This window comes from Melospiza melodia, chromosome 6 (assembly GCF_035770615.1).
Source record: "Melospiza melodia melodia isolate bMelMel2 chromosome 6, bMelMel2.pri, whole genome shotgun sequence".
NCBI classification, from domain to species: domain Eukaryota; kingdom Metazoa; phylum Chordata; class Aves; order Passeriformes; family Passerellidae; genus Melospiza; species Melospiza melodia.
This window is the reverse complement of record NC_086199.1, coordinates 25,296,183-25,319,904: the sequence shown is the minus strand read 5'-3', so window position 1 is coordinate 25,319,904 and position 23,722 is coordinate 25,296,183. Positions and strand designations below refer to the sequence as shown.

The 23,722-nt window shown below is 35.8% G+C and overlaps 1 protein-coding gene across 11 annotated transcripts in view; it reads right to left on the bottom strand.

Moving 5' to 3' along the window:
* The window catches only part of RALGAPA1 (Ral GTPase activating protein catalytic subunit alpha 1), a 129,169-nt gene that overhangs the window by 38,816 nt on the left and 66,631 nt on the right, over positions 1-23,722 (bottom strand). For all 11 annotated transcript variants that reach the window (XM_063160362.1, XM_063160358.1, XM_063160360.1 and 8 more), the window contains 8 exons: positions 20,713-20,823; positions 19,700-19,768; positions 18,302-18,436; positions 17,375-17,558; positions 10,729-11,593; positions 9,256-9,327; positions 8,187-8,310; positions 6,371-6,526 (listed from right to left, as the gene is read on the bottom strand). In XM_063160362.1, the coding sequence (XP_063016432.1) occupies positions 6,371-6,526; positions 8,187-8,310; positions 9,256-9,327; positions 10,729-11,593; positions 17,375-17,558; positions 18,302-18,436; positions 19,700-19,768; positions 20,713-20,823 (1,716 nt within the window). The remainder of the gene's footprint in view (positions 1-6,370; positions 6,527-8,186; positions 8,311-9,255; positions 9,328-10,728; positions 11,594-17,374; positions 17,559-18,301; positions 18,437-19,699; positions 19,769-20,712; positions 20,824-23,722) is intronic.

Below are 23,722 nucleotides of genomic sequence, written 5' to 3'. Positions count from 1 at the left end.
GCTCTGACACTACTAACACAGTGCTCCTTATGGCTTCTTTCAGATGTCCTCGCCTTGGTCAGCAAGAAAAGCTTCTGAAAAAGCACAAATGGTGGTAACTTGACTCATCAACAACACTTGATTCATGGAAGAGATCTGATACCTGAAATTGACTTGAAAAGCTTTCCTGGCTTATTTCATCTGCTAGGTTTTGCATAAACCTTTTAGAAAAAAGAATTTTAGATTTCTTCTCAATTTTTAATTTGAGAACCTTGAAATCCAGCAGTGCTAAACAACCTAGATCTCCTGCAAGCACAGCAAACATTTTGAGAATCTATATCATTCACTGTAATTATTACGCCACAGGAGAACCAGAGACTGACCTCTTTCAACTTTAATCTGGATTCTTTATTTCTTTGTATTTAATTGGTTGCTTCCCTGAATTCAGTGCCCTGGACACAAGTAGGAGAAAGATACTGAGCTACAACTACCTCTGCTCGTTGAAACTTTAAGGACAGAAATAAACATGATTTCCCAAGAAGGTGTGGTCCCAGTGTGATCTAACAAAATGGTGCACGCAGAATGGACAGCTGTCAAGACTGAATTCTGTTTTAATGGTTATTCCAGTTGTCTTCACACTTATTTCCTGACCTTGTTTTCCTGAATTTACAGGTTCTTATGTGCTTACATCACAGTAAGCCTAACAAAGTACCAGAGACATAAGTCACTGCAATAATAGAAATAATAAAAAAAGTCCTAGAATAATGTTATACTTTAAGCTGGTGATACACTGGAAACACCTGGAATTCTAGTTTACACACCAGTATTCTAACAACTCTAAATGCAGATCACACTGCCCTAGAGAGTTATTATCTAAGCATAAGACATGACACAAACATGGAGATGGACAAATGCAAAGCAGCAAAAGGTGTTAAAGATTAGAAAAATGTTGTTTATACCAGTATTCTTCAAGAATGACAGTATCAAGACCAGAGAAAGGAAGGTTCAGCAATCAAAACAACAGTTTATCATATAGAGAATAAATTTTAATTGTGTGCATGGAAAGTCTATGTTGGAAGAAATGTTAGGTGGGAAAAAGAAGAGTTGTAAGCACAGAATGAATGTAAGAATCCAGAAAGTTGTCCAAATTAAAGATGATTTCAGGCTATTGGGCACAAGTGACAGGCACAATAGTCATGTTATCTGTGGTGCTCCGGAAAGGTGGCAATGAGAAAGAGATTAAGAGCTCTGTTTTAGCCATTTTAAACCTGAGCTGTCGGGAAGACAGCCCTGAGGAAATAAAAGAGACAAACAGATTTTTTAAAGGCTTGCTTTGAAACTCTACTCCATTAGAACAAATATATAAAAATGACTGACTGTTAGGTTACCTGAAATTTCAAATTTAACTCAAAATACTTTAAAATATTCTTACTCTATAACCATCATCATGTGTCAGCTCTCCTAATACATTTATGTTAACTGAATACAAAAGAAACGTGAAATAAATATAACCAGGAGGGATGATCAAATCTAATTTTGATACATTAGTGTCATATGCTGTACATGTTACAATAGCAGCCAGACTTTAAACTAAGCTGCAGGCTATACTGAAATTTCCAAATGGCAGATTGTTCTAAGTGATACCAAGTATAATTGAAGTAATAAACGATAGTAAAAGCAAAGCACACTGTCAGGAAGAATTTAAGTATTTACTTTTTAAAATTAAATGAGTTAGGTTTGGAAAGGCAAGACAAGTGAAATAATGCAGGGCTCAATTTACTGAAAATTCCTTTTATTTATCTGTTACATTAACCCTTGAACTCTTGCCAAAATTACTGTAATTTCTAATACCCACTTACCTAAAGGAGGCAGAAAAAAGCTATTATATTTTCTTCTGATAGAAGAGCTAGCCTCAACTTTTTTCTTCTCAAAAACTGAAGTGTTTATTACAAAAAGAACAAAAGGAGCAAAGATATATGAAATAATGGCTTTATGCAGCTACTTTTGTCCATTTAATTTTAACAGCACTACTGCCTACAGTGCATGCACCTTCTAGATGAATCTTTCACAAAACTTTGTCTCAATAACTATGGTGTGTTAGGGATTTTGTTTGGTTTGGGTTTTTTGCAATATGTGTATCTAAATGTAACTGAAAAAAATACTGTTCTAATAATTCACATCTATAAACCTTCAAGTTCCCAATACATGTTAGCGATACAATAAGAAAAACTATAAGTTCTGGGAGCTGTAATGATTTTATGTGGTTATGATCATGTCATGCACAACTTAGAATTGTGTAATATACCAAAAGCTCAAGATTGATTAGTATTCTAACCACTAACAACACGACTACTTTTTATTTATATACTGTGTGTATAAAATTCTCACTTGCAATGCCTTCACTCCTTTAGGAAGTTTTTCCTAAGGAAGGAGGAACTAGACTGGGGATAGCTCATTTATGTGTCTCTACAATCTTTCTCATTCTGTGAATTGTGTGTTCACATTATTTAGTTCTCATATTCTCTGCAAGCTTGTTCTTGTAAGGTTATTGTAAATACTTTTTACTCTAACCTTTAATTGTAACAAAACCAGAATGGATTGCATTATCAGCATTAGACTTTTAATTCTGTATTTGCAAATTAAATCGTTATTTTATGTATGAATTTCAATCTTAAGTTCCATTACACAATCATAAGTTTTTTATTGGTTCTTGAATTCATGTCTTTCTTTGCTCTTGTTCATATACTCAGAAACAAATGCTTCAGAGGTATCAAGACACTTAAAAGTTTAATTTACTACTCTCTAAGACTGATGGAAAATCGTTTTTAAAATGGCTTAGCCCCTGAAACAGCAGAATCTTGATTTTACAGTGGCTCAACTGGCAGGAAGAAGTTTTGTTTTAATTTAATTTAGTTTCCATTTATAAGATGAACCTATCATTTACCTCTAGGCACATTTACAATATAAAAATGAGCAGCCATTTAAAGACAACTACTGCAAGTTTGCTTGTTTTTCTTCCATTGAATAAAACAGACAAAAATCCCATGAAAGACCTGTAGAGAAGCTCAAATCCCAAGTTTCTCTGAAGGTCACAAACAGATCATGTTAGCACTCACATGGCTCTCAAATAATTTTGATAGTGTGTGTGAGCTGATTTCACAATCCTTTTGCTGATATGTTCAGTCCAAGCACCATAAATAGTTGCAGAAATAGTACATGAATTAAGACTGTTTTCCTACTCATGTCTCTTGGTAGCACTTGCTGATTTATCCCAAGACGTAAACTTCAGCTGATGTTTCTTACAAGTTTAGGATGAATTTCTTAACATCTCTCTTTGCTGCTGGGTCCCTGATATCTAATACTTCTTCCCACAAAGTCTTTACTTGCTAAGTGGGAGCACTAAAAGTCTTACTACTCTATCTCCTTTAGTTATAATATCATCATTAAACATACACAAAATGAACAGCTTTTAAACATTATTAGATTTGATTGGAATGGGCCAAAAACTGTTAGGGAAGGGAGAAGAAACAGAGATGGAGGCTCACAAGCCTCTGTTCTTGGGAAAATATGCTGAAAAAGAACAAAATCAACACACTGAGGAAGAACAGGAAAGGAACCCACAGAGAAATAAAGCAGCTTGATTTAACAGTCAACAGTATCTGAGCCACGAATACAATCTCAATCTATTGATATACTCTAAATATCCATACAGACTTCAAATATTCCAAATCACTGATGAGTGAGACTGTTGGTAAAGCAGGAGAGAAACAGGTTTGGAGCAAGCTGGAATTGTGAAGAAGCCCAGCTGACACAATTTTCACAAGCTGAGTCACAGGAAGGCTGGACCAGCCCTGAACCTTGCCTGGCAAGAACAGCTCTATGTAGATGGAGGGTGCTCTGGGGTGGTGTATCCCTCTCTGCCCACTTGGCCTTAGAAAAGCTTGTTAGGCATTGGCCTTGACAAACAGCACATGGGCTAAGCTCCTCTTTGGTGTATCAGAAACACAGCCTGGTCCCAGGAGCTTGTGCTATCTAATGAGATCTTCTTTTTTAATGAACAACCTTGGAAGGTTCTTTTTCTTGCACGAATAACAGTCCAGTAGAACTGGTAATCAAAGTTGTAATTAAACTGTCAAAGAAAGTTACCAACCCCAACTGTGGATAGAATGGAAAATTCCTGTGACTAAATTCAACTCTCTTGCAGCCCTACAAACAGGGTTGGAAGTGAGACCATTTGAGCTCTGCCGGCTGCAGCCAGCAATCTCCGAGTGGGACACCCTGCAAACACCCTGCAAAAGAGGCAGCAAACTCTCAAGGATTGCTGCCAAATGCCACCAATGGAGCCCGGGCTGATACTCCTGCTGATCAAGGACCAACCCCTTCACTTGATGAGAAGATGCAAACGCATCTGACATGAGTGGTTCACTGAACTCAAGGAGAATTTTTTACATGGCATATACCTCATACATACTCCTTTAGATATGTGTGCATGCAAGTGTAAATGTGCCACAACAACTGTACTATGAATGTTGCCCTCAGATTAAGTATTTTATATGTCTAAGTAAGTTAGGCCTACAGGTGAGCTCTCTTGTGCTATAGTAAATTCTATAGAACCTTTTGTTAAATTGTTTAAATTAAGCTATTGATGTTAAGTGCTGTTAAGTTTACATGCTGGAAAAAGCTTTAAGTCTAAACTGTTGCTCAAGTCTGGGGCTGAGTTTGGCAAGGGGATCCACTCTGAACCTTGTGACTCACTGGGAGGATCTTCCTCATTGCTTTTTATCCTTACCCTTTCCCATCCTTACCCTTTTTTCATCCCTGCCTCCTCACAGACCGTACTTCGTTGATTTTAGACTGATTGATTGATTTTATATTTTAGTCTGACTTTTCTCTGTGAGCTTTAAGAATCCATCAGCAGTAGACTGAACCTTGCCAATGAATAGTGTCATACTTTTACTTGAATATTACACCTGCTTTTGCCAATGCCTTTGCTGGTCATTCTTTGAACTCCTTCATGACATGCTCCTGGAAACAGACATGAGATCTTGCTTCTGTGTTCAGCTGAAGTCCACAGCATTTTCAAATTATTCACTATTAATTAATCTTCATTATTAACTATTTTTGACCCATCTTCCCCCTTTTCACCACTTTGTAATGATCTAATTCGAACAGATTATAAACAAACATTGCAAGGTTAATTACAAGCTGTGTTTTATAAAACCAGGTTTATGTTTAAAAAATAAAGAAGCCAGTCAACTTAAACAGACTCCCCCCACATTGTTCTATACTAAAACAGTAGCAACAGTAGCAATTTTAAAATGAGTTATTTTTGCTATTAATCACTTCTATAAATCATTTAACAACCTTAGTATTACCCTGACTCTACTTCAGGAAATAAAGAACAGAAAGGATGCAGCATAATAGGCACACAAGCAAAAGCATTTTTAATTAAAAAATCCCACCAAACCAACCTGAGATGGAACAGTGAGAAGTTAGATTTCATAGTTAGTCTATAATAAGAACAATAATATTTTTTCTTCAAGTTGAACACAAAGAAAAAGAAGTCATTAATAATTGAAGCTTGCCAGAGGCATGGCTATTTCTCTCTTTACTAACTGTCTCCCATCTAATTTAATTACAAGTATTAAAGTCCATGCTGAGGTCAACCAGCTTCAGTTCCTCCAATATTACACTTCAACCAGTGCTCATTAACGTGTCTAGTGAATGGATTAGCACATCTGAAGATGTATGTATGCAGGATGGGGGGACAGTCTGAGGATAGCTAATTGTTCATTTATAGTAGGACACATGTTCGAGACTGTAACTTATTATCACTAATGCGGAATTTATTAAATTCTAAAGAAAAAAAATACCAATACAGAAAAACATTTTTTTTCTTGATGCAGCTATAAGAGATCATATCGCTTTTGAGAACCTGTGCCTCCCCCAGGACAATACACCTTAGATAAAATAAACAATGTTTTCATATTTTTAACTTTTTTTTTAAAGGGAAAATTATGTTAATACCCTGCACATGACCCTTACGTGAATAAAAAGTCATCTCAGAAAGCACTCACCACACATTTCTTAATTGGCATCTAAGGTTTCAAAAGTACTAAGATATCATTCAGATGTAATATTTTTTCTTCTGCACCATTACTTTCCTGCACTTTTCATATGCTCTTGCCAACAATTCCAATGATCAGAAAAATCACCAGTATGGAAAAATTAGAAATTGGCAGAGAATATACCAACTTAGCAGGTAAAGATGTTATGATATTTTATGGTGCTTTGTTGTTTTGTTGGATTTTTTAAAAAGTTATTGGATTTTATTTGACTCTAATTTCTCTAGGTTTATTATAAAGAGAACACTTTATTCAGAAACACCTACCTTTTTTGTTAAAGAGTCATCTGAATCAGAAGGCATTCTTGTTGACACATGGAACATGACTTCCACTGTTGAGGTAGCAAAATATGGAGTGGTCAATCCAGTGCTTTTGTTTTTTTGCAGTCCTCCCATAAAGCCACAATGGTTTGTGAGATTTACCTAGAAATAAAGACCAGGAAACTTTACCCAAAAAAATTTATCAGGTCATAAATACACTCTTTTACTTTTAAATGCACTTTTAACAGAACTTTGAAAGTGAAGATCCTTTTCCCAAAAGTATAGTTACACTTGGTTTCTAAAAGAGCTCAGACTTGCTGACTAGACTGGAAATCAATTGCAGTGCACCAGTATTCTATAGTCCACAGTCACCACAAAAGCTACTGGAAAGATGAGGTTAGAAGAAAGGAAAGATTGTGTAACTAATATTTACTGCATTATTCCCTGATCATTTGAGAGTAGTCACTTACATGTGCTTTCTCAATTTTTTAAAATTCTCTGATACAACATCAACCTTGACCTGAGCTCTGGAAAAACTCTGTGTAGCAGCCAGGGAATTTATTACCTTCCATACATTTTTTTAAAGAATTTTTTATTCTGTGAATATTAAAAAAATTCACAGGAAACTAACTGATAATTTGTAAATAAGCTTTTAAGTCTTAGATCAATGGGAAATAGTCTGACACTGAAATAACTAAGCACGTTAAATGTGCTGCTTTGCCTTTAAAACAGTGACTACAAAATGTTGTTTTTCAGATGTGAATACATTTAATCTCTGCCTGCATGGGATATGTTTGTTTTCTTGATACTAAAGGATGCAGAATTTAATGTTAAAATATTAGTTGTCTCATTATGGACTATTAATCCAAACTAGCAACTCTTTAAACTAGCTAATACTGCCTAAGAGAATTAAACCACTAAAGAAGGATATTTTACGGCACTAGTGTTGTTTTTTTTCCTCCTGAATGTGGGAAATAAACATCTATGTTCATGAAAGTCAGCAGACTTGTAGCTGTCTTCCTCTGTTCCTGTGGGAAAGTCAGAGTCATTATCCACACAGTTAATCTAGTAGTGTCCTTTTATACCTAAGGAGTAAAGAAATACAAAGGACAAATAAGATTGACACTCATGTGGACACTCCTGATGAGCACAAGTTGCAAGAGGAGCAAAAAACCTGCAGCTTCCTATACAGCCAACCAGGACCAAAGCCATTCCTGAATTCTGTGCAACAGTGCCAAATGGAACTTTACAGTGGCAATTAATCCTGTGCATCTGAAAGAAAGATGGAAAAAAGGAAATCCTTATGACAGTATTGAGCAAGTGACTAAAGAGCTGCAGGCCCACATAGATGATGGGGTAGATCACAATATTTCTGCGTGCTGGAAGAGAAGTAGAGCGGAGTGTGTGAAGTGACACATGCCTGCAGTGGAAGGCAGGAAGAAGAGAGTATGCGAGAAGCTGCTTGTCTGTACTTTTTGAAATTCCCAATTTGAGCAAAACTCAAACTTCAATGGACTTAACACTTTACAAGCTTACAGGGAAATCAAGATGCCTCCTAATCAGTCCATGAAACCAAGTACAGGACTGCACATTAAAGAATTATCTTTGCCTGCACAGACTCTCTTCAGTTGCTGAGAGCTTGAATTTTAATGGCTAGTAATGCTAATGAAACTAAACCAGGAATTCTTCGCTAAATCCCATTTTTAAACTGGTGTATTTCAGCACTTGTGAGAAATGCTGAAGAGCCAAAGACTTGTAATATATCAAGATATTGGTAATTGTCTTTGTAAAAACACCTAGGATAAAAACATTGAATAAATACCTCCCAGCCAAGACCAGCTACAAAATCCTCATAGGCTTGACTTCCCCCAGTATTCGTAAGAATGGAGTGTTTATCTTCCTGTCCCTCAGCAACATAAAACACTGCAATCTTGTGTGTCTCTCGGCTGTAAAACAGAATGGTCAATGCATGACAGTGCCTTAATCAATATGAAATGAACATATGCAAACAATACACACAGAGTATGGCTTTTAAAGCATAAAAAATGCATAGTGGAAATACAATAGAATTATATGGCTTCTTTTTGGATATTTCCTATATTTCCATTTCCTCATTCTTTCCTTTCTAGTGTCATCTTCTGTAGAGCCTGAAGTTTTGCTATATATGAGCAGCATTTACCCCTTCCATCACTTCTAAGATGCAGGGTGGTGCTGCCTGTACCAACTACTAATTGAATAGGTGGGTTTTTGACATGGACAAAACCTGTAATGTGGGCATTATTCGCACTGCACTGCCCATGAACAACAGCACCCTCTGAACATTGTGAAAATGCAGCTTGTCCAACTGAATGAAGCATTTTTACATACTTTTTAAAGATCATAATCATTTAACTGTCTTCTGTTGACAGGTTATTGTTAGACATTGGAACAAATGGAGATGGTTTCTCACACTTCTACAACTTCCACTAGGTTTTGTCTCAACTTCTACAAAAATGTCAGTTTTCAATTCTGTGCTACAATTCTAACTAAAACTCTGTGTCTTCAAATACTGGGACCATTTGAAACAGCTAAACAATCAACCAAAACTTTAAATGAGAAGGCTTTGATATATCAAAGTTTTAAAAGATTTAAATGTTATGCATACACAAATGCTTATAAGGTGTTTTGAAATTTGTTTATCTCATGATATTTTACGTGCAGAATTTGACCCTACAAATAAAATTGATGCAACTTCAGTATAACAGAAAAAAACTACAGTACTATGCAAAATACATTAATAATTTAAAAATCTATTAAAAAAATTAGCTCAACTCTCACATCTATGCAATTAGAGCCATTTGAGTAAAAGCACACTTAGAACAAGTAAGTAGGCAGTCATTAAAAGAATTTACCATTGTCTTGAGTCCAAATTTCTGAGTTCTCGAAGTAACTTCTCATTTTTCTTCAGGAGATGAAAGCTCCTTCTAAACAGAGAAATTTGTAACTCTTTTATTACCTCTTCACTGATGGATACAGAACAGTACAACAATGGTACAACAACATATCCAGGTCAACTCAGGAACAGTCAACAAATGCTTCTGCCTTTTCAACAGTCCTTTCTTAACATATGAAAATCAAGACATCTTAAAAAAATATACAAGCAATTTTTCTTACTCCAGCAAATCTTCTACATTCATTACAACCCTGAGTATAACCTTTATTTCTTTCTACTTTCTTCTGTCAACCCTTTGGATCTGACTGTGTGACCCATTTCTTCTCTACAGAAGAACCATAAAATACATGTTTACTGACAAAAGACACTCCCATTAGTCTACTGTTGTAAGGAGTGGGTGCATTCAACACAGAACTTTTGCTACCCTGAACTGCAGAGCAGAATTTAGCTCAGTAATCACCCAGCCAGCTGCAACAATTTAAACAAAAAACGAAACCAATATGTCAGAGAAAGAAAGGCAGTTTTCATGTCTTTTCAACTGTGCTTAAGATGTTTCCCACAAAACACTGTGGAATTAAGAGCAGTCCTGTTCAAAACCAGACTGCCTTGAGGAATTAAAGACCCAAATAAGAAGGGTTGTAATACCAACGTTTTGTCTGATTCCAGTGATACCACAGTGACACAGATTATTTTTGTTTTACTGAATATCCATTTCCCTTCATAGTATAAAAATATATCAATGATTCTAATATGGAATTTGAAAGCACTGGCAGAAGAAGATTTCAGAAAGACCCATAAATTCTAGGACGCTAATATTTGTAATATTTGTACATACCCCATGTATATGCAGACATGCACTTAACCACAGCCACACAAAAATAATAATGTTAAGAGACATTACTTCTGTAATTGAACATGGTTCTCTCCTGTTCTAAACAATATTCAAATAGTACTCAAGCACAGCCAGTGTTGAAATAAATAGTAGGGGACACATCTTTCTCATTAGCTAATACACATGCAAGGCTTTGAGGCTGCATGCAAGCATGCTTTTAGCAGACAAAGCAGAAGGACACTGTCCAGTGACACAATAGCTGAGAATATGACACTTTCTGAGTATTATTCTGACATTGAAAGGTAATGATTTTTGCAGCAACATACATGGGAAGCAAAGAGAATACAAGATTCCTTCAATTTGACTTACAACACTTTCTAAGGAAAGACTATGAATCACAATAAACACAACAGATACCTCCTTTCTGTCTCTCTAAATGACAGGCTGAAAAGCAGAAGAAAGCTGCCATTTAGGTCTTAGATGCACATCCCCTCTCTTTTGTTAGCTGGCCTGTAATATTTTTGGCTTAACAAACTCTATTATGAAGGTAAGAACAGCACAGTTCCTTAAAAAAAGTTCTCAAAATATAAGTAGTTTTACCTTTTATCCCATGAATTCATTCCTAGTATACTGAGAAGTAATCTACAGTAGTAAAATGCTGACTGTGGCTTTTGTGAGGTTGGCTCGTCCTGCTCCATAGCCCTCATATTTACATCATTGAAATGCTTTTCAACGAACTCTCTCTCTTCTGTGTGCTGTTTCAGAATTGCATTGATGACATCGTTCTCCTGCTTTTCTGAGATGCAGACTGGTTGAGGAGCAGGGATGTTGAGTGAAACACCAGTTCTCTGTAAGCATTCAGGGCTTGTAACACCTAAATACTGCAGCAGCTCATCAAGAGCATCTTCTTCATCCCTAATTGTATCCCATGTTGGTACAGTGTCTCTAAATTTCCTTTTAACTTGGAGCGTAATTCCATCTCTTGCAGATACATCCTCCACATGTTCAAAAGATGAAAGAGCATCTTCTGGTTTATCTTGCTGAGATAATGAAAGTGCAAAAGATGTTTGTTGTGAAGATCCACATAAAGATGAAGGTCCATACAAAATGGCCGAATCCCATGAATATTTGCCAGACAGATCACGCACTATAATTCGAACATTTGAATTAGCTGATGCAAGTCCAGCAGACAGTCCTCCCCCAGGCATGTCATCTTCTGCTTGGATTTGTATGCAAGACACCAGGGAAGTATTGTTTAATACAAAGAATTGAAGATTTGGGTTCTCAAAAAGCTCAGGAGAAAGCTCGGGACTTTCACTGTATGGATTGTCATTGTTTTCACACACTTGACTGGTCAGCATGGCAGGACCTCCACTCATAGGATAGTGGCCCAAGTGGTTGACTAGATGTGTTATCACAGTACGAGCAGCCACAGAAATTAACCCTTGTTGCATGTGAGTTTTCACTGCAAGAGAAAAAGCACAGGTTTTAAAAGAGGAGTTCAAAAAACAACACTGAGATTTATGTGTTTCTTTTGGTCTCTTCCTGAGAGAATGAGCCCTGCAAGCTGAGGACGCACGCAGCTCAGTAACAGAAAAATATGTATGTTGGTCACCATTGCTCTTGTATATAAACAGCACGAAAAATCCTAAAACAGTTAAAGAAGCATCTCCATTATTTTACAGCCATGTCTATGTCTACAGATTACACTTCCTTTGCCATAGCTTTAGCACTGTTCTTCTAAAATACATGATTTCTTATCTAGTGAAAATAAATCTTGAATTGCTGTTGAAGTAGAGATCATAACTGTGCTGCAAGATGTCCATTCCAACTGCAGTGTATTTTTATATTTATACACATCATTACACTGAGAAATACAAAGGAAGATAGATGCACAAAAGGTCTAATCCATCTTAATTTCCCTGGGGAGCATATAGCTGTAGGTCAGCTTGAGAATAGCACTGGATAATTTTAAGTACAAAATCAAAGACCAGGCTGTCTATATTGAACATGATCTAACATTATCAAAATTTTTAAAAATGAAATCTCATGCCACAACTGCATTTTAAGAAGCTTCAGGTTAGAAAATCTTGGGAGGGAAAAGAAAAGTTAATTGTGCCCATCTTATGTGAAATTCATCCTATGACATGCACTGGTATTTCAACATGGTTTTTGCTACCTCCTTCTTTGCTGCATGCCCTTCCACTTGCATGTTATGTCATCTAAATTTTAAAAAAGGTATTTTTAATGTTTATATCACACCCTGCTAACACAGTACTATATTGGTACTAAATTATTCTTATCAAGTCAATACTCTACGTGAATACATGAGCTGGACCAAGTGACTCTTTCAGGCAGAGAAGCATTAGCTGGTTCAGGGGACCCACTGAAAAACCCATACACAAAAATATTACACTGCAGAATAAAACTGGTGGAAGAGGGAACAAGATCAAAATGGCAAAGTACTTGTTTTCTGTATCCCTTCCCTTGTAACTGGGCATGGACGCCCTGAATTTGGGATTTACAAAGGGAAGATTAAAAATCTGTACTCCTCAGGATTATATAATGTATTTTAAATTACATTGAACATTGAAAACTGCTGCTAACGCTTCCCATCTTCTTTCTCACCAAAATCCATCAAACCAGAATGTTCTGAATGATGTTACTTTTTCATTCAGTATTTACTGAGAATATGGAACCTCTTGGGATAGAAGTAAAATATAATGAATTCATCTCCCTTTATGTTAGATATTCATAAACTGCAAAACCTAATGTTTAATAAACAAATTTCTCAGTTTCAGAAGTCTTAATTGATTTAACTGCAAAAATAAAGGCAAATTTGTCATGGGTACTGACATTACAGATCTTCAGTTTCTGAAGATGGATGCATTCAGCATCTGCAAAAATAAACAGGTAGTATGTATTTGCCTTTTTTTTTTCCCCTCAAAAGGTTTGGGTACAGCATGTAGGAGATGTCTGGGATTCTGGCTATTCCCTTTCTTTAGGAAGCACTCCATCTGAACTGCAAATAGGGAAACGGTTCATCCAGTTAATAGCTGGCAAAATCAATATAACATTTATACAATTCTAAAACTCATATCTACTCAAGTATTTTAATAAATTAATGCCTTGAGAATTAATACAAGTAAATTAGAGATATTTTTATCATGTATAGCGTTCTTGAGGTTTAAAATTTACAAATACAAAAACATTCAGCGATGCTGAATTATGTGTCCAGATACTGGCAGCATACAAGGAAATTAAGTTATAGTGCCATCTGCTGAAACATAAGAAGGAACTGGAAGCAGATTTTATAAAAAACAAAGAGAAAATAAACTGGGTGCTTGGAGAATCATTTACCAGCACATTATTGACTAGCACCTGGACAATGCAGAGGGTGGCCCATCTTTATCAGGATATTTATACCAAGTATTTAGCACTTGCCACTGCAGAGATAAATAAGGTAATACTCTGCTCAGGTTCCCAGGAGCAGAGACACACAGGCTTTCCAGATACCTGAAGTCCCACTCTATAAAGGTTAAATGCCTCCTCTTAAGTTCTGCTGAGAAACCTGAAGAAATAAGGATCTTCTAGCATATGTTATTACTGTTACTGTTGTGTGCCAAACCCTGAAGATCTCAAACTGACCTTGGTTGTTTTGTGCCTGTGTGTGTGTCTTAGGAGCCTAAAGGACATGTGGGAAAGGAAAGGTGACACAGTGAGACAAAGAGGGGAACAATAAATTTGAAAGATCCATTCTCAGTCCTAATACAGCCTTGCCCTGAAAACTTTGCACTTGAATTAAAATCATAGATCTGTCATTGTTTCTTTTATAAAATTCAAACACTACATCCAAGTCTTCTCTCAGAATACAATGCTGCTGATCTAAAAATGACACAGAAAGCTTTAATTAGAAGTATCAAGAGAAGTATACTGAAAGTAGACTGTAAGATGCAACCTGTTATGTTGAAATAAAATAAAGTAATCTTGAAACATTTTTGCCACACAGAAAACCTGATTTTGATGATGGTTTCCCCAGGAATAAAAAAGGAAAAAATCCCAAGCCTAGTAATGCATTTTGAAAATATGAAAATTTTAAATTAATTTTGCAACTTAATTTATTCCTAGAAGCACATCTCTTCAATCAGGAATAACGGAACATTCAATATATTAAAACCTTAAAATGAGTATCTAAATAATGCTCTTTGTTTCTGGAGGGAAAATGAAAATATGTAATAATGCAAGCCATCACAGCTTTACCACAAATTCTACAAACTAAGCCATATCTTTACACATTAAGGCAGCCAGCTCACTGCTTTGTTGACCTGTCTTCCTGAGAGAACACATTGCTGCTTTCTTCACAATGGTACTGCCTCTGGCTAGAGCAATGTAATTTAAATATGTACATGATCATTGGGTAATTTACAAGAAATGTTATACTATTTATTTTTCTCAGTCCTGAAATTACCTCTTTTGTGGAAAGGCTGAAGGTCCATCACTACTAATTTGTAGGATGAATGAAGGATTCCTTAAGATGTGCTATTAACTTTTTCATTCAACTTTGGCTGAATAGTTTTAAGCAACTATGGTTATGCAGTAGAAGTAAAAAACAATGACTGAAGGGGGAATTTAACTCTCCTTATAATTTTAGATGTGTAAAGAATGATGACCTGTACAGACTGATTAATCTCAAATTCAATGGGATGAATCACTCTCTAAAAACATTTTTCTTTCATTATGTTTAAAGGGAGCCTAAGAGTGTCCCTCTTAGCTTAATTTCCTGTATTTTACCTTAGTTTAAGCAAGTCTCATTCCTTTCTAATTGTTAACTTCAGCTATACAGACATGCAGTAACAGAGAGCCCATCTCTAAAATATTCCTCACAAAACACAAACTGTGTTAATCCAGATGCACTATGTACCAAGTATTTTTTAAAAGTGTGCATTTTGTGTCCTTTCAGTAAAATGGCAAACAGCAAAGCCTTATATGAAAAATACTTTATATTTCTACTTTTTAAACAAAAGCTAAGACTAGACATCAGGCAGGGAAGGCTTTTTCATTAGAAATTTAAAAATATTAGACAAAAAAGATCAATCTATGCAAAGATTTTAACATATGTTTGGAGAAATATGAATAATGGGGTAAAAATCAATCAAATAAATAACGGGTAGACCACTGTATCTGTGTAAACTTAGTAGAACCTACCAATCACAATTACCTCTAACAGATTATGCTGTGGCTAAGCATTCACCAAACTTGAGATGGATCTGACCTTGAACAATGGAGGCATAACAGGGTAAGTCAATCACATCCATTAAAGCACCCTGTCTTAAGAATTCTGTCACTTCAGCACTTGCAGCTTTGCCTGTGGCCTAAGGAAAGAGTTTCACAATTCCTACCCTGTTTTTGTAGAACTTCCCTGAATTCCATGTAACTTCTGCCCTGCTCATTTCCATTCCTTCAAGAAAGGTACTATGATAGCCCTTTTACTCTGCTAAAAGATGCTGACCCATTGGCATTCTGTTCTGCTGCTAGCTTGCACTAATTGACCCTCGGTCTTGACAGAGACCCAGACTGGTTGTTACCCACTAGTTTTACTCCTCCAATAATGCCAGGGAGAACAGATGCTGTGCAACCGGTCAAGCACTGCCAATTTTACTCTCTGCCTGGCAATGGGGACTAGAAGTGCCAAGGTTGCAGAACCAGGGTTGCGTTATAATGCTGTAGGTCTGCCAATTAAATTTCACAGTCTAGCTTACAATTCCAGAGCCCTGAAACTTAATTCATCTGGAGAGATAAAAGGAACATCTGAAATTACTTTTATTAAGAAATTTAACAAGAAATCATAAAAGAAAAGATCATGGTTGGAAATGCAAAATGAAGATATTGATGCTAAGGCTTTGTGCAACCGTATTCATTTAAAGAGAAATCTATTCAGGGTTGTCTTTTCAGATTGTCAAATTAAAAAAGCCACACAGCATTTGCTTCTAACCCATAATTACAGATTATTACAGAATACAAAAGATGCCAGGCATAAAAAGCTACTACAATTCACTACACTGCAATAGAACATGCAGTGGAAGTAAATTTTGGCAAATGCTTTAAATATTAGCTTTACATAATACGTATAGGTGAGACTGTAATTAGGACAGAATGAATCCTTGGAAGCCTCTTTCATTCTGACCCTGCAGATGATTATTTTTTACTAATAAGGCCACAGCCATTTGACGAAAAGCCAACTATAGTACCTTGCTTCATTCTTCGGTAAATTTAATAATTACAGCTCCTCCTGCCAGTAGTTCTCAGATCAGTCTTGTTCAATCCAATACTGAGCTTATTAGGGGACAGTTCTATGTTTAGAATTCTTTGGCCAAAAAAGTACTTGAGGATGATGAAGCATGCCTTAGACAAGGGCACAATGATTAGCCATTTTCTCTACATAAAAAACAGCACGTAGTCACTACAGACCACAAAATCACCTGCTGTTAGCACACAGCTGCTACAAAGAACTGCTGCATTTATCTGGTTCTTAATACCCTTAAAAAAGCCTAAATGGAACAACTTAATACAGAGGCAGAATAGCACTACACAGAGTTGTTCGTATCTTAATCTCATGTTTTTCAATTTTCTTCCCTATGTAACCATTTGATATTTACTAGATACACTGCATAATACAAGATAGTCCTCTGTGGCTTAGATTCTTGATTCTTTATTTCTGAATTATGAAGAAAATGCTAATTCCCATGTCTCCTAAGGTTCTAACCAGATGAGAGAAAATTTCTCTCTTTTTAAAAAAATCTGTGGTTTTAAGCTGTGTAAAAAGAGATCAACAAAAAATTACGATAGGCTAAAAAAAATAATGGAAAACATTCAATACTGCAATGTCAAACAGGAACAAAAATCCAAAATTCTTCTAGAAAAAGGAGCAAAATAAGGAAAAATCAAATTAATTTACTGAAGGTAAAATGAAAAGCAACATTCATCCATGTTGCAGAACTTAACACTTCTGCTGATACACAGAGCACAGAAGAATCCATATCCTATCGATCTTGGTGCTGTTCAGAACATACTTATTTCAGTTAATCAAATGGTAATTGCTCAAAAATTACATTTGCTCATTCCATACTATTGGTTCTTACCTAGTGTCTACATATAGCTGAAAACCTGTGCTGTAGACCAACACTTAAATACTGAAAACCCAGACAAATTTTTTTTAAAGAAAATGTATTTAGGCAATTAGACAAACCTTCAGTAACTGGCTGAAGTTTAGAAGACCTCTCAGAGTCTGGAGAATGCAGTGGTTCTGGTTCCTTTAAGCTCTCTAAATGCATAAAAGGATCATAATCCATACATGCCAGATCAGAAAGGCTTAGAGGAAAATATTTTGGGTTGCTAAAACACTGAGACCCATAGACACATCCATGCAGAACCTAGAAAGAAACCAGAATTTCATTACATTAACTACTGAAATTTATAATTTTATAAGAAATGAAGTTTATTTTTATTTGCATTTCAAGAATCTATTTGTTAGAAGGCAGGCATGATGAAACATTGGAAAATTTTAGATGCTTAATGTTTACAGAAACAAGCTCTGGTCTGCAAAGAAAATTATTACTGCCAAAGTGGAATTTAACAATAATGAAACAAAACTCACAAAACAGTCATTAGGCTACCTTTATTTTTAGATCTCCTATCTTCTTTAATTACATATGCTAGGTCTAAGCTGCTAGAGGTTTTAATCCCCTTCCCTTGCAAAAAGGATAAAAACCCCTTTCTCTTGAGCTCCTAAAGACAGTAATTGTAACTTACAGTCTAACAAAAGCAAAAGTGCTTTTGCTTTTCTCATTGCTAAATGAAACTGCTTGATATATAAAAATTACATCCTTTTGTAATAAATGTACAGTTAATATTCTACAATACAAGCATCTGCAATCTATATGACATACAAAAAAAAGGCTTGGTTAACCATCCAAAATGTAAACCAAAATCTACTATTCCAAATATACCAAAGGTCAAGCTGATGCAGTGAAACATACAAGAACTGAGCCAGCAGTCTATATTTCAGGAGAAGAATGGAGGTCAGCTTACAGAAAATGTTTGCCTTCATTTTCATGGAAACTGACACTACCTCCATACATAGAAATTCTTAATAAGTGAGCAAAGAAACACGTACCTTATATATACAATTAAGAACAGATCTTTCAGTCTTATCATTTTCTGCTCCTGTAGTATGAAGAGGCTGCAGCAAAGTCTTCAATGGCAAGGCCATTATCCAATCCAATAAGCACAGAAGTAAAGAAACCACCAACTGGAAAAAACACTTTCCATTACAAATCAATTAAGCCAGCACCTGCTATTTCATATTTATCCCTTTATTTTATTTCTCTGTTTTGCCTTTTTTTCAATTCAGTAAAGTCAGCCTTCTGCAGCAATGGCAGGTCCCACTTGTTAACCACTGAATCTTCAAAAACTATGGCATCAGTAAAAATTGGCTACAGAGGTATTTAACAAAGGCCATCCATTCAACAGTTTCTCATCAGGGTAGGACTGTGAGCAGATACTATACTTAGGAGGATACCCACAGTTTCCAAAATTGATTTGTAGGCTGTTGTTTTTAAAATGACAGATAACACAGGTCCAAATTAAGGCTGATGTGCCATTTTGCACATATATTTCACAGTAAAGTGAATCAAGGATTACACAAAATGGAACCAATTCCCCTGTATTTAGTGCTTTATAAATAACGCATAATGTCCTTTATAACATATCAATAATGTTATGCAGCACCATATCATATTTTATCATCTGAAAGAAATCCAACTGCTTCCTGTATTGTAGGTTACTCAGTCAGCAAAAGAATTAACTCCCTCTTGGGATGTTCTGAAAGATTCTGGAACAGAATTAGATTAAGACACAAATCCACACTAAATCATCAATAACTTACAGACCAAATAAAAGTTTTTGATTTTTAAAACTCAGTTGTCGAAGAGAAGACAATTCAGATAAATATCTGCAAGATTCTCTAAAATATTTCTCAAGGTAAATAGAAGTTTTAAAAAAAATCTATTTACCTAATTTACTAGTTTCACATAATGCATTCCAAGTTTGTCTTTCAAAAGTATAATAAACCTAATAATGAAGGGTACTGAGTCTTTTTATTTTTAACCAATTTTTTTGAAACTCATTAGGACTACATTTGTCAAAATAGGTAAGACAATTTTTATTTGATATTTCATGTGCAGTTGACAGTAGTTCATGGGAAAACTTGGTCAATTATGGAAAGCATCCTCAAGAGGAAAAGTAGGTAGCTTGGCATATGAGTGTAGACTACAATAGCCCCTGACTTCTTGCAAACAGAGACAGAAGATGAAACAGAGCTCTGAAGACCAAAATGAACAACAGATGAACTCCAGCTCCTTGTGGGAATGGTAGCCCAGAAAGATGGAGCTGTCAGAAACAAACTGCACCAAAATGCCCAAATTTAAATGACCTAATAGGCCCACAGTAAAACTAATTCAGAAGAGACACAGCTTTCAGGAGGCAGAAAGTACTAGAAATGAAAAATACTTACTCTCTTGTCCTGCTCGTAAGAGGAAGCTTCTGTACTGGGTAGCAGATGTGTAATTGTTGCTATCAGAATCTGGGGAAATTTAGCATTTTTCTTTTAAAATACAACCTAAATATTTAAGTTTAAAATAATTTTTTAAGCAGGTAACTCTAACATGATACTGGATTCACGATTAAATTCTATTACAATTATTTTGAGACAAGTTACAATATTCCTTGACAATTTTTTAAAATAAAAACACTTTTAATTGAGTTTTGCAGAACACATTGAAGGAGTATGTTCTGTTTGACTGACGTAGGTGCATTAAGGACAATGAAATTACACAGCTACCTCAAATATTCAGCCATAAAAAGAACATGACTCAACACACTTGTAGGATGTGGGAAGAAATCTGGTGCTGGTTTGTGTATGGTACTATCTGAGCTACATTGTTTCTTAGAACTACTAGAATTTGCATACACCCTGTCTCTATTTGATCAAAAATACGTCTCCAGAGGATCACAGAAATGCTTGCTGTATCTCTTAAGAAGCTTTCACAGGAAAAGAACCTGGGTGCCCTCTGTGGCTCAGACTCACAGAGGCCATAGTCTACCTCCTTGTTATGGGAAGCATATTCAAAATATTATTTTTGTTTTATACTGAAACTCTTTCATGGATATACAAAATAAAGTTGGAGAACCATATTTTAAGCAATCATTTTCTTCCTGAACTTCAATAAACATGCTTGAAGATATCTAGTATTAAGAAAAAAATTGTACTTTACTGACAACATTTTCATGACACTTTTTCTCTGAGAAAAAACAGGCATGATATAGACACATTACATGTCTATACTGGAGTCAGGAAGTTATGTGTGCTGCAATTCCCTACTGTTAGTGTTAAGTAAGATTATGTTTATACTAATTCAATATTTTGCAAAACATAATTGTCAATATTCAAGTGTTTAACTTTAGGGTAGTACATTGTAGTGATTAATTTAAAATAATTGAAAATTTCAATTAAAAATAATTACTTACTAGTATTATTCTTAATGGTGAATCAGCTTGATATAGTTGAAGCCTATGTACATAATGTATCAGCATGTTCAGCATACTGCAGGCAACTTGGGCCACTGTTTTATTTGGAAACTGGAAAAGAGAACACAGCACAGTAACAATGACAAAATGGTTTCATGTAAGAGTACATTAGGTGGTAGGGTGGTCACAAATTTCACTGGTAGTTTTATACATACAGCTCCTTAAGTATCTGTTTACCAGAGGAACAAAATTAAATTTTACAAAACTCAAAAAGAACTATTTTATATTCATAAACGAATGTTAGCAGCTAACATCAAAGTTTTGGGGCAGACATGCAGTTAGATGCACACCAGGAAAGGGAGAGGTATCTCCTAACTAGAATAGTAGAATATCATGAAGCCAGGAAGAAAGAACTGATTTTTTATTATCTTAATGATTATTAATATTAATGAATCACTGCAAAGCCCCCCCAAGGATCCAATTCTGAAATCAGAGGTCTTTGCTGAGAATCAAGGCAGGTGATGAGCCACATGCCCAAACCACAGCCTGTAGTACTAAACATGAGCTGAACTGTTCTGCTCTCTGCTAGTGACTGCAGTGCCCAGCACATGTTGGAATGGAAATGGATTCACCTTGGCTTCTGTGCTTAACTCTGCTCTTCTTTTAAAGGCAGGAGAAGGCTGCTGCTCTGCAGCCTGCCTTCCACAGTTACTGTGCTGGTCAAAGCAGAAGGGAACACATTTGTACAATAATTCCCTCTCTTAGGAAGGATGCACACCCTGTTCTACACTCCTAAGTGGGAAAACAGAAATTAAGAGACGCGTTTCCCTAAACTGTTGATGCACAAGACGCGTAATTGAGTTCTTTACCTTCACTGCACTTGCTTTAAAACATTAAGGTGTGCAGCAAATGGCAAGGACAAAGTTAATGTTACAAGTGAATTCCTGCATTAGTAAGAACATATTTTACTTGTTTCAATCTCACTACATTCAGCAGTGAAGCTGTCACAGGTATATGCTGCAAGATGGCTCTCTGCTTCTGGACTCAGAAAAGGGCAATTATGCTGTAAAAACACTTAGATGTAATTTCTTGGCTTCACAGGCCTTTTTCTTACTCAGACCACTTCTATTAACCCTTCAGGGAGGGTTGTATCTCATAAAACTTAAAAAACCCAAAGCTTTAAGAAAGCTGAAATGCCTGGACAATGAAGCCTGAGTAGAAAATAAAGATTTTAGAATAAAAGTATTGAATGGCAAAAAACTTAAAACTGAAATAACACTGGAAGAAGACTCTGTTCTGGGTCAGTACTTCTTATCAAAGCAGAGCTATCAATTTTTACATTTAAAGTCTTGAAAAGAAATGGTACAAGCACAAGGAAAAATCTGGAGTACAATGCTTTAATTACCATTTTTTATTTGTGTTATCTATGTAAGCAAAAGGAAAAAGTATGAATGGCTCTTGCAAGTCATCCAGGGAGGTGGAAACCTGAGTACACAATGGGTAGTTAATTCTTGTTCTGACTTTCCCTGTTTCTCATTTTCATGTTGATGACTTTTATCAAAAGAGTAAACATCTCACATCTCCAAATCTTCACAAACTTTATGACAAGACTATCACTACATTTTTATCCCTCATGAGACAGCCTCTCTCTATACTGTGAAATGCTCGGTAAGAGCAAGGTTTGGATTCTAACACTCAAGCTTGAGTGGCAACCAGAAAAAAAAAAAAAAAACGAAAAACACCAACAAAAAACCCCAAAAAAACCAAACTGAAAGCATGACAATTTCATTACAAAACTTGAGATCAAATCCAGATTGCTCAAAACATCCTAACAAGCTTGCAAAAAACCCCCAAAATCACTGGAGAAGAAAAATGGGGTGCACAAACTGGTGTAGCTTAACACAGAGATCCTGACCACTGAAAGTAAGAAAAAAATACCTGAGAAAAAGACATGGAAACTTTTCAGAGTCACAGAATAATTGACCATTCACTACTTAAAAACAGAAAGCATTTCTTACATTTTAATCGTTCTTTTTCTAAAGAGGTTCTAAAATAAAGACAAATGAGTAATTTTTTATTATTACTGGCTAGTTTACACAAATCAGTTAACCTCTCTTTTCCTCTGGTTGAAGAGAATTCTTTTTTTAATTTAATAAAGGAACAAAAGTAAGCAGAGACATAAGCTTCACATAAAGGATAAAGTGTATAAAGTAATGAATATGAATAAATTTAAAATCTAATCTTGCACACAATTTTTTTTTATTCATGGGAAAAGCATCAGGGAGGAAGTCTTGATCAAGAATATGGGGGTTGGCTGAAATAGATCAAATCCTTCATGTGCTTCAGAGAGCTGTCCTAGCATGGTCAATGTATCACATTTCAAAAGAATGCTGTCACTAGGGTCGAGTTAATTTCCTCTCAGCAGCTCTTGCAGTGCTGTGTTGTGGATTCGGAATGAGAATGGTGTTGATAACACACCAATGTTTTGGTTTTTTTGCTAAATTCTGTTTATCAAAAGTCAAGGATTTTTTTTTTTCTCTTGTCTCATGCTGTACCTGTGAGAGGGTCAGCAAAAGAAACTGGGTGGGAACATGGCTGGGATGTGTGATCCAAACGGACCAAAGGGATATTCCACACTGTAGGACATCATTCCCAGTACATAAACTGGGGGAGTTATCTGGAAAGGGGGTTGGTCGGGGTTGGGAAAAGGATATTGGTCAGCGGGTGGTGAGAAAATTATTGTGCATCACTTGGGTTTTCTTTCCTTTCTTATCATTGCTATCATTTACCATTATTGCACTGTTTTACTTTGCTCTTGATTATTAAACTGTTGTCATCTCAACATAAAAGTTTTGTCTTGATTCTCCTTGCCATTGCACTACAGTGGGTGGGAAGAAAGATTGAGTGAGTGGCTGCATAGTGCTCAACTTCCAGCTGGGCTTAAACCAGGACAAACACTCAGGCACCATAGAACAGACAGTTCTGAGAGCTGTGGGCTCTGGAAAGACAT